This window comes from Terrapene carolina, unplaced genomic scaffold, assembly GCF_002925995.2.
Source record: "Terrapene carolina triunguis isolate 2854851 unplaced genomic scaffold, T_m_triunguis-2.0 Scaffold132, whole genome shotgun sequence".
Classification (NCBI taxonomy): Eukaryota; Metazoa; Chordata; order Testudines; family Emydidae; genus Terrapene; species Terrapene triunguis.
This window is the reverse complement of record NW_020664483.1, coordinates 7292536-7309130: the sequence shown is the minus strand read 5'-3', so window position 1 is coordinate 7309130 and position 16595 is coordinate 7292536. Positions and strand designations below refer to the sequence as shown.

The 16595-nt window shown below is 41.7% G+C and overlaps 1 protein-coding gene across 2 annotated transcripts in view; it reads left to right on the top strand.

Moving 5' to 3' along the window:
• The window catches only part of TMX4 (thioredoxin related transmembrane protein 4), a 54325-nt gene that overhangs the window by 799 nt on the left and 36931 nt on the right, over positions 1–16595 (top strand). For both annotated transcript variants that reach the window (XM_024192883.2, XM_024192882.2), the window contains exon 2: positions 15568–15683. In XM_024192883.2, the coding sequence (XP_024048651.1) occupies positions 15568–15683 (116 nt within the window). The remainder of the gene's footprint in view (positions 1–15567; positions 15684–16595) is intronic.

Below are 16595 nucleotides of genomic sequence, written 5' to 3'. Positions count from 1 at the left end.
GTGACTGCATTACTTGGGACATCATTATTTTTGTTCACGTGTGTAGTAACTAATGCCCCCCGAATACAGTGTGTTTCTTCAGATTAGATAAGCACGTTCTGAAATACGGGCCTGATCCAGCAAATCCTTTACATCGGGGGTAGTCAGTAGGCAGACCGCAGGCCAAATCTGGACTGCCAGATGCTTTTGAACAGACCTTAAAACCTTTTTATTTACTACTTGTTGTTGTTGTTTATTTTCTTTGGAGTCTGGACCTTGACTAAGAAATTTGGACCTTAACAAAAAATAAGTAACTACCCCTGCTTCACATGGACCGTCTTACCAGGCCTATACTCTTTTCTACTGCTTCCCATCAACCCTAGGTTATAAACATGAAAAAAAAATTCCTGTGACAAATATTATTTACTGTTATCTCTTTCTTCAACAGGGAGTGGGAAATGCACTAAATGTTTGCATAATCAGGGCCAAAAACACTTAAGAACATGCTTAATTTGCTGTACGTTAGTAGTCCCATGGACTTCAGTGAGACTATTTGTGTTTGAAAAGTTAAGCATGTGTCCTGCATCTTCTTTGCATTCAAAGCTTCCATTGAGTTGTGTTGGAGTAAGGGATGCAAAATTGGGATACAGTGGCACTATACATGACTATAAGTAGGTTTTTTTTTTAAGCTGATAACTACAAGTTCAAAACTACAAAGTCCGTCCCCCTCCCTTCTTACTTCCTAGCTGGGTGTGTCCAATTCTTCTTGTCTTTGGAAGATATGAAGCACACAAAAAATGCCTCATGAGCGTGTTCTTTCTCCCATTGGCATCCATAGGAGTTCTGCCATAGACTTCAAGTTGAGTGCATCTCACATAGAGCGAAGTTCACTTAGGTCAATGGAAAACTCCCATTGACTGTAATGATGCTAGGATTTCACCCAGGATATCAGACCATTCAAGTGTCTGAAATACAGATATTTTGAACTTACAGGCTAGCCCAGCTGTATTTGTTTAGAAACAACAATTTTGTATTTCCGCAAAACATTTTAAAAACAAGCCTTAAAAAGGGTTTATAATATTTCCCTGTTTTTGCGTGCAGGGATGCTGTAAAGTGCAATTTGTATCTTGGCATGTTTGCTGCCTTTCTGTAAAAGTGCTCTCACAGCTTGAATATCCAAGCAGTTAAAAACAAACTATGAACTACTAGTGATGTCCTTTGCAATGATGTTATGAGGAACATTCACGTGTACTTGTTTCTTAAATTTTGTTTTCTAAAAAATGCTCTTCATAATAGAGAGTAAAGAGCTTAGTCCGAGGCTGAAGCAGTGAGTTAGTTTGGATGATCTAATTCTGTATGCTTTATTCCTAGAAGGTCTGTGCATGTTTAAATAACATGACTCAAAGTTGATGGTTGTGAGTGTTAAACTTCAGTAAATCCTTGGGTAAATTTAGGATGTAAACTAGCATTGAGTGTATGAAAGCTGCATTCAAGGTTGTTGTTAGAATATTTCCCTAGGCTTGTTTCTGCCTTGTTATTTTTCTTCTACTGGGATTAAGTCACCCTGCATTGGGAGGTGATCAAAGGGAGGGACTGTCTAGCTCCACTAGGAATTTTAGATTTCACAAGCCTATTGGAGTCTTAGCGATATCAGTACGTAGTCAAAATAGACATTATGCCTGACCATCTTGAAGGCCCTGCTTTAGAGACACTATTGACTTACTATTGTGAGTAAGGTTTTATAGGGCTTGATTTTTCATTGGTTTACTGTATATTCTTGTCTATCTTAAATGCAAAAATGTGATATGAAAATGAAAGGAAAGTTTCTGATATAAATAGAAGGCAAACAAGAAAATAGAGTTGAGGTCATCAGGTAGATAGTGTCTTGCCTTGTTACTGCAGTATGAAAAATATTATGAGCCACCAAATGATATATTAATGATTTCCTAGTACCTTTTTCAGTAACCATAAGTCATTTAGTATTTCGTTAGTTGGAGACAATCTGTTAGTTTAGGCTAAAAATGTAGAATTTAAATAGAAGAGGTTTTGCACAGTGTAACAAAGCTTTTCATTCACTTAGACCTTAAATGGTTTAACACAAATTTTAGACTCTTTCTGTGAAAGTTTAGAAATTAAGATTTTTATATGAAGAAAGAAGAAGATTCACTAGCCTGTGTATGAATAATAACTTTATACTAAAATCAAGTGGGCGGTTCATCGTGGTGGCTCCTCACTTTTTCTTGGCCATAAAAAGTAAGTTGGAAAATGTTTTAAGCAACCAGCCCCCCGCCCCCCACATAACCTGCCAAAAAAAAGGGGGAGGGGGAAAGGGAGCATACAAAGATGGTGGTGAATGACTAAAACCAAAAAGTGGTGGAGCAAAGACATTATTGGGTTCGTTTTCATTCCCTAATAGCTCATTTTGTCAGAACTCTGTGCTGGTTAGACCTCAGATCTTGTTTCAGTCAGATGCGCTCTTCTTCTCAAAACTGGTGCTTAATTTAACTAAATCACCTGAATTATGTGACACTGGGACTTTTAAAGACAAATTAATATACTTCTTATGGTATTTTAAATTTAAAAATGAAGGCTCCTGATTTTTTTTATAACTACCGGTAGCAACAAACTCCTCTGTTGGACTGATGTCTACAATGGTTTTTTTTTTTTCCATTCCACTAACTTCATGAATCTGAAAATCATATTTTTCACACTACAACTGTAGTGTTAACTCTGCTTAGAAGTGATGAAGATAAATGACCTAGTGATGCGTGGAGATGGTAGCATGGGAAACCTATCCGCCCAGGTTTTACCACTAGCTGAGTATGGGGGACAGGACTTGACTTGCCTAAATTCTTTTCCCTTATGGTAGTTGCACTCTGTTTATACATAGACACTGTATGTAATATGAAATAGCTGTTTAAGTTTCCCCATGCTGTCTTTCCTTACACATCCTAAAGTGCCTCTGACTTGACCTCAAGGGGTCATCTCTCTAAGCGAGAGTGAACTTCAGTCTCTGTACCCATTTTGTGCTTGGCCTCTGCTGAAGGAGTTAATCCACTGGTGCTGGATTTGTGATGTCCGTCCTCTATAGCGCCGTGTCCCCTCCCCCCACCCCCCGGGACAGTCTTGATGTCTTTCTACTAGAACAGGGGTGGGCAAACTTTTTGGCCCCAGGGCCACATCTGGGTATGGAAATTGTATGGTGGGCCATGAATGCTCACAAAATTGGGGACTGGGGTGCGGAGGGGGGGTGAGGGCTCCAGCTGGGGCTGGGGGTGCAGGAGGGTGCTCCGGGCTGGGACTGAGGGGTTTGGAGGGAGGCAGGGGGACCAGGGCTGGGGCAGGGGGTTCAGGTGCAGGAGGGGGTCAGGGATGCAGGCTCCAGGCGGCGCTTACCTCAAGCTGCTCCCAGAAGCAGCGGCATGTCCCCCCTCTGGCTTCTATGTGGAGGCGCGGCCAGGCGGCTCTGTGCTCTGCCCTGTCCGCAGACGCCACCCTTGCTGCTCCCATGGGCCACTGTTCCCGGCCTATGGGAGCTGCGGGGGCAGCGTGCAGAGCCCCTTGGCTGCCCCTACACGTAGGAGCTGGAGGGGGGACATGCCACTGCTTCTGGGAGCCATGCAGAGTGGGGCAAGCCCCCGATCCCACTCCCTGGCTGGAGCACCGGAGCGGGGCAAGCCCTGGACCCCGCTCCCCGGCGGGAACTCGAGGGCTGGATTAAAACGTCTGGAGGGCCTGATGCGGCCCCCAGGCCGTAGTTTGCCCATCCCTGTACTAGAAAGTAGTCTGAGATCCACTGGTATTCATAGAACAGCCATTAAATGATGAAAACTGTTTGTCATTGCTTACTTTGGCTGGATTTGAACTGCTGACCTGGAGGTGAGATTCCCACCCAGTTACCAGTCTCTTGATCCAGAATTTAGTCCAATATACTCCTCTGAAATTGTTGCAGTATTTGACATAAAAATCCTAGCTGGTTGGGAGGCCTGGCATTTTTTCCAACTCCTTTGGTGTCTCCAGAGTTTTTTCTACACTAACACATGAGTTCTCTTAGCACTTCTGTGGCAGCCATAACTACACTGGAGATCCCTATTTAAAGGCTGTAAGTTCTCTGTCATATAGTAAGGGCTGCTGTCTAGACCATGTCAACCTGCATATCTGAAAAATGCTGTCATTTGTTCAAAATGATTCAATGGCAAATACTTAGGGAATAGTGTAAATTAATTGGCATAGTACTGACACCATTTATAAGCGGCAAATAGAAAACAGAAAAATCTTGAATGTCAGCATTTCAATTTTAACTTTTTCTACACAATACCAGATGTGAAGAGTCAAGTTCTTTTTCCAGAATAGTACAGTGTATCACTGCAGAACTCACCAATGAAACAAAAATCCATCCTAGAACTAATTTTTAACTGTTCACCCATTCACAGCTGGCAAAGTTGCAGGATCTGGAAATACTGCAGAACATTTTATCAATGACATGTAGGATAACTGTCTTTGAAAGAAATTATAGCTTTTTTTGGTCTTCTGTTTGCATCAATGTGACAAGGAGTGTGCTGAAGTGTGTGAGATCCAACATTTACAAGAAATGGTGATGATAGGAGGCTAGTATGAACAAAATTGTAAAGGCTTTTTAATCGACTTCTATTTTTTCCTCAGCTTACAGAGTAGAAAACATACATTCCACAATATCTGAGAAAATATTTTGATTTTGGTTTTATGTTGTTTGTATTGTTGGTTTTGTGTTATATGAATACATTGCTGGCATGTCTGTGGCAACTTGAACCACTGTATCATGTACTTGTGGGAGGAATGATTTGAGAGCCAGAAGGTTGTCCCTGAGTTCTCACACATTTATATGCAAGTGTGACTGTTGACAACTGCACAGGCCTTAAACACTATTCCAGGTCTAGCGGTGGATTGAACAGCCTGATAGTGCCTGGTTTACCTGTTTGTTGACCATGAACTCTGGCCCAGTGGAGCATTTGTTTTGGACTAGGCCCCAGTTGAACTAATGGTGTACGTTAATGAGAGTAATGGTTGAAGAACTAGCAGAAGATGCGGAAGGGCTTTGGCTTGGCATATCTACACCACAATGAAACAGCCCTTAGCCCGGGCCCTGCTAGTCGGAGTCAGCTGGCATGGGCCAGCCTGGTTGTTCAGTTGCAGTGTAGGCATACCCTCTGGCCTTCTGCAGCTATAGTGGACAAATTGACGGAACTCACATATTTCTTTTCTGCTCATAGCAAAAAGCATCAATATATCAATCTTAAAGTCAACTCCATTGTGATATGGGTGTTAGTGGATTACAGAGGTTAATTCCTGGATCTTTATGTTGACTGGCCAGATGAAATGCACTCAAGACTTACTGAGTTTTGTGAAAGGTGACACTCTTCTCACCTCCTCATAGAAATCAGGTCTCTATTCCTGCAGAATCTTGGTGAGTCTACTTATCTTTTGTTCCCTTGGAGAATGCAGCCTGCCCTGGATTAACCAACACAGAGTGTTGAGGCAGCTGTTGTAAAAACAAGATTTGAATGGTCTACTCCTGAAGAGCAGTGATAACACTACCTGCATTCCTGATGTTTTGGTTTGTGTACTATGTATTTGCAATATACATCTCCCTTGCTTCACAATGCATGGATTAAGGTGGTTAAAAAAAACCCTTCGTCATCAGCCTGAAACTCCTTGAATGCCAGGCTCGTGCTGCTGTGCATGTTAAGAAACCTAACTCAAGTGATACTCTTTGCAGTGCTTTGCCACTGCAACAGCAGAAAAGGAAGAAAACAGTTGAAGAAAACAGTGCCAATAGTAGCTGCTGTGGGTATATTAACACCGTTAGTCACCAGCTTCCTGCTTAAGTGAAATGCTGGATTATTTTACCATATTCGGCTATAAAGGGGAGGAAATGCTTTTAAGAGCATGGTTATCAATTCTTTTTATCTCTCTCTGTTTTGGACACATATATTCAAAGATTTAAGATGTGATTTCCTCTCTCTAAATGATGCCACACTTTGTAACAGACATGTTAAGAGACAATAAGTCTTACATACATACCCTGAGTGGAGTTCACTGAAAGAATAGACTATAGGCTCGTGTAAAGAGGAACTAGAGCATGAGGCTAATCTGAGGAAAATGAAGTAGGGGAATGGAGAGGGTGCAGAAGATGATGGAAGGAAGAGCAGTATATAGGATATATGAAGGGGGAGATGCTGGCCCGTAAACTATCCGGGGCTGGTGGAAAACAGTGGTAGGTTCCTGCGCACAATAAGATCTCTGAAGTGAAATCCTCATTCCATTGAAGTCAATGAAAATTTTTCCAATGATATCTGCTGGGCCATGATTTCCCTCTCATAATAGCATAAAAGCCCTTATTTATCTTCCTGATCAACAGGGTCTGGCTTTCTATCTTCACCTTCCTCTAGTATGGATTTTGGGTTTCATGTGTTCCTTGTCTCAGAAAGTCTCTTTTCTGTGTCTCTGGGCAGGTCTATGCGACCGCTTAAGTTGATCTAACTTGTGTTGCTCAAGGGTGTGAAAGAGACACCCCGCCCCGAGCAGCGCAAGTTACAGTGATCTAAGTGCTGTCCACACCGGTGCTATGTTGGTGAGAGACACTCTCCCGCCAACATAACTTCCGCCTCTCACGGAGGTGGAGTAATTATGCTGATCGGAGAGCAGCATAGAGCGTCTTAACGGTACACACTACAGCGGCACATCTACATCGGATGTAACGCTTTTAGTGTAGACCTGCTTTCTATCTCCCTTAGCTCGTCCAGGTCAGCCACTCTAGTATCAAAAATCTGTACTTGGTCTCTGAGGGCCATGAGCTCCTTGCACCGAATGCACACACACACCCGCTGTCCACAAGGCAGGTAATCATACATGCTGCATTCAGTGCAATAAACTGGATAGCCATCCTTCTGCTGCTGGACTTCTGCTTGCTTTCTTTGTACTCCTGAATCTTTTTTTGTTTGTGTTACATCACGTTATGTTTAATTATATCTCATAAAGGCAGCAACTTCCTTATGTGATTCATACTGTTGCTAGGACCTAATGTAGAAGAAATATACTCACACAGTTGCTTCTGGGCTTTGAAGTGCATGAGTCTTGCAGGTTTCAATCCACAGCTGTTCAGTGGATAAAGCTTCAGAAAGCCCACTGTTAAGTGCAGTCTCTGAGAAAGTAAATATAGAGATTTTTTCCCTTGAAACCATTAATAAGTTTTAAAAACAAGGTGAAATATTCTTGCTTAGAGCACTTGAAAGGGGGAGAACCAGAATAGATCATTTTAATAAATATACATTTCTAAATATTTGAGGTTCTCTGTCAGTCTGGGCCTTGAAAGACTGACAAATTACAGGCAAAATGAGGATACTCTACTGGTGGTGATAGGCCACAGATGATGAGTATTCCTTCCCCCTCCTTTGAGAAAATCTTTTGCATATGATCTGAGGCTGCCCTGTCAGATTTGGATTTGAACGTAAAAAAAAAAAAAAGCTAATCCCCTGGTGCTGTAAAAAGGCACATCAATTTTGATAGGACAGAAAGGAAGGACATTTTGCCTCCTCAGCCGTGTCACTGAGCTGGATGAGTGAGTGAATAGTAGGGAGTCACTGCAGTGGAAGATGCAGGGGACCTCACCATCGGGCCCCTGCCCTGTGAGCCCCCTCGTCCCCTCCTTCCTCAAGCACCACCTGAGCCAGCTGCGAGAGTTGCAGCCAGGGTGTCACCAAATCTCGTCCAAGAAACAGCTGTACATGCTTGTGCTCCTCACCCTTAATTTCCTCGCAGTCATGTCCCTCCTTGAGACCAAATGGTGGGACCTTTCACCACCCAAGTAGGGCGAGGAACCCTAGTGGGCCAGTCTGTATTCCAGCCTGGTCCTGTGGCCCACGGGGATGTTAGTTGGCTTCTCCTTCATGGAGCTGTAAGCATGGGTGTGTACTTGGCGTGGTTCACGACTCCCCTGACACTTGTCCTTTCTGTGGTGAGAGGGAGACACAGGCACATATTTACATCAAGTATGCCAGGTTGTAGCTCCTCTTCCAGCTCCTCCAAAACCTCCTCCTTAAGTTTTGGCTGCACTTTTCCCACACCTCCTGATTTATGCACACCCTATCCGTGGCTCCACAAAGTTGCGAGACCGCCTTGTCAATCTCCTTCTGGCACTGGCCACGGTGGTCGTCCATCATACCAGTAGGAGGAAGTTGGATGGGGGCTGGGGGCTCTGCAGTCTATTTCTGATCTTCCCTCAAGTCACACCTCCAGGCAAAGTTCCTCTGGGCCACGTCCACTGGCTCCCTGGACGCCTTCAAAGAGCAGTGGGCGCTGTCCAGGGTTCTCTGCTCAGTGTCCCCCTCTGGATCCCTGCTTTTGAACCTATGCCCCCGTTTGTCCATTTTTTTTGTCCCCTGTGATCTTTTGATGCCTGGGTCTGGTGGCTCCTCCCCTTAGGGTGTGTGTGTGTGTGTGTGTGAGCTTTAGATGTAGGCCGGTTTGAGCCTGCCCATCCCTGGAGCCTCAATAGGTGCAATGGAAGATGAACTCTAAGATAAAACTTAGGTGTGTTAAATATCTGTCCTGATCCCAACTACCACTGTTGATATGATCACTGTTCAGATTAGATTCTTCTGCCTCCCCCGCTTCCTGGGCCATTTGGCCACTTGTAAAATTTAGCACAACAAATAGTATGGCTTTAATAAAGTTTAACTCACTGTTTTGAGGCGAGTTTTGTTGCCATATTTGGTTCCATCTACAGTGTGTTTCTCTGTGGGTATGTGGTTGGATGTGAGGCAGAGAAGAGCAATCTAAGGATTTGTTTTCACTAGTGGCCTTTTCCACCCTTACAAATAACCTCAGTATCAGCTGGTTGCTGGCTGTACTGAGAGTGACTGCAGAGATAGCAGGGTTGAAGCAATTAAGATTCGTGTGGAGGGTCTTATTGTGTCTGAACAGTGCTTAACCCAACTGGGTCTCAAATCTTGCTTTGGCTTTTGGGTGCTACTGCAGTATAAATAAAAACAATTTATAATTTTATTTTTAGTAAGGGCAAAACCACAGGAGGATTTGTGTGGTTTTGCTGGCCTCTAGGAAATTACTTTTACATTCCGAGGTGCCCAGAATTGCCGATTCCTGTGCTCTGTGAAAATCCACCTTGTTCCCCATGTGCTCAACAGCAAAATACAATAATTTGATGATGCAATACAATCAATAATCATGGTTGTCTGATATGTCCCTTTATCAGTTGGCTTTCTCTCCCTACTGCTGTTCTGGCACTCTTCTCAAAGGCATGATAGAGAAGAGCTGTCCTTATAGCCTCAGGTGACTTGGCATCCAAACTTGAAACTTTGACCTCAGTGATTTCACCTTTCTGTTTCAAACAGCGTATTGTAGATAAGATTTGGAAACATTGCCTTTATAACAAGATTGTAAATGTTTTAGTTACTGAATGAATACACAATTCTATACTCTTGCATCAGTGAACCTCATAGGCAGTTTTAAAAAATATAAACAAATACACTTCAACCATATCTGTTTGTGATTGCATTAGGGTACATGTTTTTGGCCCTGTTAACAACCTATGGATGTCATTGTGACATTGACCTGTTCTAAAGAAGCAGATTCTACCTAAGGAGTGGTGACCTACAGTTCTAGTGCGAAGCATTTCGTTGAGGTTTTTTTTTTTCCTCTCCTGGTTGGTGCTCTCATTTGTTGCACTGATCTGAAAAAATTTGTCTATTGCATTGGTAAAATATTTTGAATATTTTCTATTTTAGCATCAATGTAAAAAAAAGAATCTGTTATTTCGAGGTTACCTATAACTTAATAGACTCACAGGAAACCAGTTATCTGTCATATTTCTTCAAATGGTTTTTATACCTTTACTTTTATAACTGGTAGGCATGAAAAATGTCATTATCTAGGAATCTTTTTTTAAGACCAGATTGTGACATTTTGGTTTAACCCCCCCCCCCCAAAAAAAACCCTTTGATCTTGTAAATATTGGAAATCTTGTGATTATCTTCTCAGGTAACACATTTGTAGTGCAGCTGGGTTTATAAAATTCCTATCAATATGTCCAATTATTAGGTTGTAGGGTCATAGGCTGGCTTTAGCGTCTTTATTAATCTATTACCCATCCCACTCTTATGTAACTTGATAAAACCTAAATTCTTTCAAGAGCTCAGTCTTTGCTTTCCCCTGAGCCTCATCTTTTCTGTAACTTTTATTTAAAACCATTGTCATTTGTAAAGAGGAAGAAGTGTAGACAGCGGGAAATAGGAGAAAAAATAAAAATATTTTTTTGTCCTTCTCCATTCCATCCTTCACCTCCATTCTGCATACACATTCTTAGTACTCCTTTCCTCCAGTTACCATCCAGTTTAATTCTTGATTATGATGGGACTTACATACTACATCGTTTTTTCTGTACATTCTTTAGTTTCACTGCATTCTTGTGACGTCTGATCACTACTGGACTGTAGTAGTTTTAAGGTCTGTAAGGCTATGTCTGGGAGTGGCTTGCGAAGAAATGACTCAAAACCAGTCAACTTAAGGTGCATAAAAATATGAAGTGAAAAGGTGACCAGATAGCAACTGTGAAAATACGGGACCGGGGGCGCGGGGGTAATAGGCGCCTATATAAGAAAGTCCCAAAGAACGGGACTGTCCCTTTGAAAATGGGACATCAGGTCACCCTAAGTGAAAGTTAAAGGCAGGTTGCAGCTTCTCAAAATTTTGAATTGTGCCAAAAGATGATTTCAGCTATTAGAGCTCTTGCTCACTGTTCTCGGAACTCCTGGCAGAAGTGCCTACATATGGATATGCAATCCTGTAGCCCACTGAAGGGGAAAGACTGCCATCATATGTACTGTGTTAGCAGGTCTATGTAACTGTGACACAAAAGCAGCAGCACTGAGGAGGACAGAGGGTTCTCTGAAGCCTGGTCCTTACTCAGGATCCCTTGCCATTTTTCTTAACATGTTCAGTAGTGTCACATTCATAATGCTTGTGACAGGTGCACATAGACTGCAGAATGTAGTAATAGTCTCCTCTTTAATAATTCTGTCCTGATCTGCAATGGGGAATAAAACTAAATGTAAATACTTACTGTGAACACAGCCAAGCTACACCTAAAAGCATTTGATAGACCAGCACATCTATATCTATTAAAAAAAAATAGCATAACTGAGGTCAATGGCAATGTTCCAGCTATATTCCCCTTCTTTTAAAAAGATGGGAGGACTGTTGGCTGAGCCTTCTGCATGAAGTCCCTGTCTGAAAAATTCAATGTTTGACTTCCTGGCATGCTGCAAAACCCATCTCTTTTCTCAGGTTTGGGGAGTTAGGAGGGAGGAATAGCTAAGGGATGGTGTCTGGGAAAGATGTTTTTTTCAATCTCTTCTTTGTAAGTTGTACCTGATTATTTTTGCTACATAGGAAAGCTTGGCTGCTGGGTCAGTCATATTGTGTAATTTGTTTTTAGTGTTAAAGGCACCTGTAGCCTGTAATAGGCACTTTCTCTTTTTACAATTCTATACATATTACTTACTACTGTATAAGAGCACACTGTGCACCATCTCCACATTAATAAAATTTGTAAACAAGAAACAGTTAAGGCATGCCGCCACTTCAGTCATGGCATGTTGTTTCTTTGTTTACTATCAACCTAAGTTATGTGGGTGGCCCCTCTTTGGAGTCAATGGGAGCTTATGCTGCCTGGAACCCCATTGACTACGATGAGGGTTCGTCCATGTAAGTCCCTTATTGGATGAGGGTCTGCATGAGAGATGAGGTGACATAGGATGTTGGACATTTATGAGAAAGAAGGCTGTGGGGTTGCTTATATTACAGGTTGCATTGTATTGGGTGGTATGTGTATAATAGATGTAGGTTGATGTGTGAACAAGGGTCCTCTGGTTGTAAATGAAATTCCCATTGCTCTCAATGCCACTTGCATATCTTGGGCAGGGTATATTTGTTATGTAATACAAACAGTCTTGTATAAGCCTGCTCCAGGAATCAGTGTTAAGTTCATCTTCATCTCCCTTTTTTTTTATCTAAATATTTATATGTTGCCTATTTTATTTTATATTTTCTTTTTTGTGGTTGGAGTGGAGACTTCACGTTCTTGCCCAAAACCCTCCTCTCAATAAAACAGCTCTCCTTTATTCAATATATTACTTTAAGTTGTGCCTAGCTTTTTAATATTGTCAATTTAATTTAGCCTACAGTGACACAGTCCCATTTAGCCTTTCCTATAAATCTGGTTGTAGCGTAAGAGAGGGTTTTGCTTACATTTTACCCTCACATCAATATAAAATATGTCTGCTTTAGTTTAACATTTCTCATTTATTTTTTTTCTTTCCCGTAGTTCTTAAACTTTACATTTTCAACTCTCAGCAACCAGGGAGCTTTGAATTCTAAAAGGATAGCACATACTTTATTCTCTTACTATTCTGAATGTGGAATGCTTTAGGAGTATTCTTAAATCCCAGTTTTGCTCGCTTGGATGTATGCCTATGGATTTTTTTTCAATACTCTTACTATATTTATCGTAGATGTCTGCAGTGGCTTGATCTCTCACCGTCTGCTTTCTCATTAAATAGTTTTTCTTCTTGTCTTTTGTATTTCCTGACTACTCTTTTATTTCTGAATGTACCTCAAGTGATTTATTCTTTTCTTCATAGAGCACAGGGTTATTTTACAGACTTTTTTCTGTTAATATTATCTGCTTTATTTGTCAGAAGCTCTTTCTCTTAGGGAATCTGACTTAAAAAGTACAGTACAAAAAGGTGTTGCTTCTCTATTAGGAAATGCATTTCTACAATATTATCTGTAAATGTTTGTTCCCTCTCAGGATATGTTATATTCTTGTGTTTTTAAACGATCTCATACATTTGCCATTGCTTCATAATTCCACTATATTCGCTTTCAAGCTAAGGCTTCCATTTCTAATTATCACAAGCAATACAAAGTTTTTTTTCCAATCACAATTTCCCTTTTAATTTCTAAAATGACATCAAATTCTCTCATATTATGTTATTAGTGGCATTGAAGCAGCTATAAGACAAATTGTTAAGCAATCAAACTAAGCAAAATTCATAGTTCCCCCCCCCCCCCTATGAAATTGCCCCGGTCACCCATTCATTTTGTTCCAGATACATAGTTATATCTAATCAGAAGAAGTCAGATTTAAGAATAGAAAAGACAGCATCTTTCAACTAGAAATATTGTTGTGTGTGCCATCTTCGCTCATTAAAGGAGTCTAGTTTCTTGGTAGTCAAAAGAGAAAAGGCTTGAGAAATATATCTAACACCTGCTAACCTAAGGGCTAAGACTACTAACAGAGATAAAAAGTAATTCTTCTTCATTTGTGCTAGGGTCCACAGATTTGTTAAAATCCTGCTTATCCCTTGGGGGCAGAACCAGATCTGTCAGTCACTGGCAGCAAGGGGAATGCCCTGCCCCCTGGATTTTACCTGTTTTATCTACCTCCACAGTTTTGCTGGAAGCCGAACCAGACCGCCGAGCTGAGGAAAATGTCAACCTTTTATTTCAAATTTCTAACTAGCATTTTGACTCCTCATTAGTCCCATCAGTTCTGCATCCTCTTCGGAGATGCTTGCAGTAGATGGTGCCCCTTCAGGCTTCATGAAGAGACCTAAACTAAGGAAAACCTGTGGCAAAAGGAAAGGGGTCAAGCAGGGGACAGACGTTATTAGTGCGTCATTGGGGATCTTGGCTGACTTAGTGGGCAGGATGAAGTTTGCTCCTCAGAACCTAGTTTGGGGAGGGGGGGACCTTGGACCCCTCCCCTGGGGCAGGAAAGGAGCCAGGCAGGATTGGAAAAATCAGGTCCGGGGACAAGCTGTTCCCCCATCTCCATGAGGGGAGTGGAGCCAAAAGGGCAGTGTACCAAATGAAAGATAGTGCCTAAGTCCCTACAGCCCACATCAACAGCTACGATTGTAGAGCTCAGCATCTTTCCCTTCCTCCAGTTCTGTCTGAGTCATGGATGGAGGGCACCAGACGCAACATGCACCTTTTTAATGCCAGAGGGTGCACTAACAGGGCAATTTAGCACAGCTCCTTCCTCCTGTGCCTCCTCTAGAACATCCCACCCCCTCACTCCCCAGGGGATGCCTGCTCCTATCCCAGGCTGAGACCTCCAGGGAAACACAGACCCATCTGGTCCATGTGATTTCCATGGAGCAGAAAGGGGTAGAGCTTCTGGGGAGCCCTTTGTTGACACCCAAAAGGAGCCCAAGTGGAGGAGGGGAAACAATAACCCCATGCTTGTAGAAGGCAGTGGGAGTACTAGTCACTGGAAATTATTTTGAAAACAACCTGAGTCCAATTTTGTGCTCCCCCCCCAATCCCCCCCGCACTCCAAAGCAGGATCATAGTGACAAACTGTGAAAGAGGAAATAAATAAAATAACACTTTCCCTTTCTGACCTAGAGAGCACAGCGTGGTGTTTTTTCCTCACCGCTCTCTCCTTCACAGAGTGGAGCACAGGGGGATCAATGCAAAAAGATCAGGCCACAGACATGGTGATTCGGTTTGGATGTGTGTACATGGTCCCACACAGGGAATCTTCCTCCTTTAGAGGAGGAAGGCCAGCTGTCCAAAGCAGCATTATAGGATCAAATAATAAATATTTATTTAAAAACAAATAAAACTTTCAGACACAGAGTACAGTGAAACTATCCTTAGCTCAACAGCTGCCCTAGGCAAGCTATCTCTGTATATCTCCCTCATGTTCCTTGGGAGAATATAATAGAGGGGTGGGAATTTCCTGCCAGACCTTAAAAAACAAAAAGTGTTGCCAGCTGCCACTATCGGTTGCCATATTCTAATGTCCAGGTTGTTATTCCTAGCTTCTGTTGCAGGTTGCGGTGCCTCTCCACTTTCCCAACCTCCTTCCTCTACCAGTTGGCTGTGGAAACTCATTGTTTCCTCTTCTGTTTAAGTTTCCCACTTTTTCATATCAGACGCCTACATGTAGTCTCTATAGGTTCTTGTTTGCCTTTTTCCTGTTTGATGAACTTTATTTTGTCAGGGTGCATCTCTAAAGAATGTTGTCAAGACAAATATGCCTTGATAGCATAGGTGCCCTGCCTTGATAATATCAAGTAACAAATTAGAGTCAATGTAATTTAGAGGAGGGCCTGAGATGTATGAAGGTGATGTAGAATGTCGTCTTTAGGACATAATTTTTGAAGATACACCTCGCTTCAGTAACTCTTGACAGCTTCCATGAAAATTAATCCATTTTGTGTGTAAATGGAGTTATTTGTGCTGCATTGTGAAGGATTTGGAAAAGATGATCCTTTCAAACTTGTGAATTGTTTAAACAACTTCTATAAATCCATAGGGATTTTTTTAAAACTGGTTGGGATTTCATGATTTTTTTCCTAATCCAGTAGTTTTAATAAGAAAAAATTAGAAAGTGTCTACTTATCTGTGATCAGTACTTTTATATTTCCATTGTATCAGATGTGCGTTTTCTTGAAAGCTTGATTAAAAAAATATTTCAGTGTGTGTATATTAATCTAATACATTTTTCTCTGTTCTTAGTTATGCCCCTTGGTGTCCAGCCTGCCAACAGATTGAAGCAGCATGGGAGAATTTTGCAAAAGAAAGTGAACATCTAGATATCACTGTAGGAAAAGTGGACGTCACTCAAGAACCAGGTACGCTATGAAATGGGCACTATATATAAGTATTTGAAAGGAACACTCGAACCTGTGTAGCTCTTAACTACTGGGAAAATGCTCCATTTTACTGGGTTTCAGAGTAGCAGCCGTGTTAGTCTGTATCTGCAAAAAGAACAGGAGTACTTGTGGCACCTGAAGTGGGCTGTAGCCCACGAAAGCTTATGCTCAAATAAATTTGTTAGTCTCTCAGGTGCCACAAGTACTCCTGTTCTTTTTACTGGGGCAACTGAAAAATTGGCCAACTCAGAAAAATTAGATTATTTAATCAAAATAAATGTTATTTCCTTCCATTTCTTTGTGCTGTTCGCATTGTGAATTTAACAGCATAGTGTTTCTATCTTCCAAATGAAGGATCAGTGTGGGTCTTCTGCTCTAGTGCCCTCTGTAGTGGACATCCCATAGAAGTGTTTACCTCCGGTAACAACAAGGAGTCCGGTGTGTTGATCTACCTCTGCCGTGGAAGGCTGTTACTTGACTGAGATATTTCCACTGCCTGGTAGTAGGGTGACCAGATGTCCCGGATTTGGGGGCTTTTTCTTATATAGGTACCTATTATCCCCCACCCCCTGTCCTGATTTTTTACACTTGCTGTGTGGTCACCCTACCAGGTAGTAATGATTGGAGGAACAAGGAGGTTGAAAACCAAGGATTATTCAATTTAAACAATCTTGAAGTCTGCTCAAGCTAAATGGAAATTTTTATAAACTCTCTCTATTAGCTGGCTGCTTTATTGCATTATCTAGCTATAGTAATGCTTTTAAGTACTTTGAAAGGACCAGTTTAATTTGTTTCTTGTAAATGATGTATAGAAAAAAGCTTTTACAAAACTTGTTCTATAAATTATACTTTCAAATAGGCTATTTCCTGCCTTTGGTTTGTTTTTTGAAT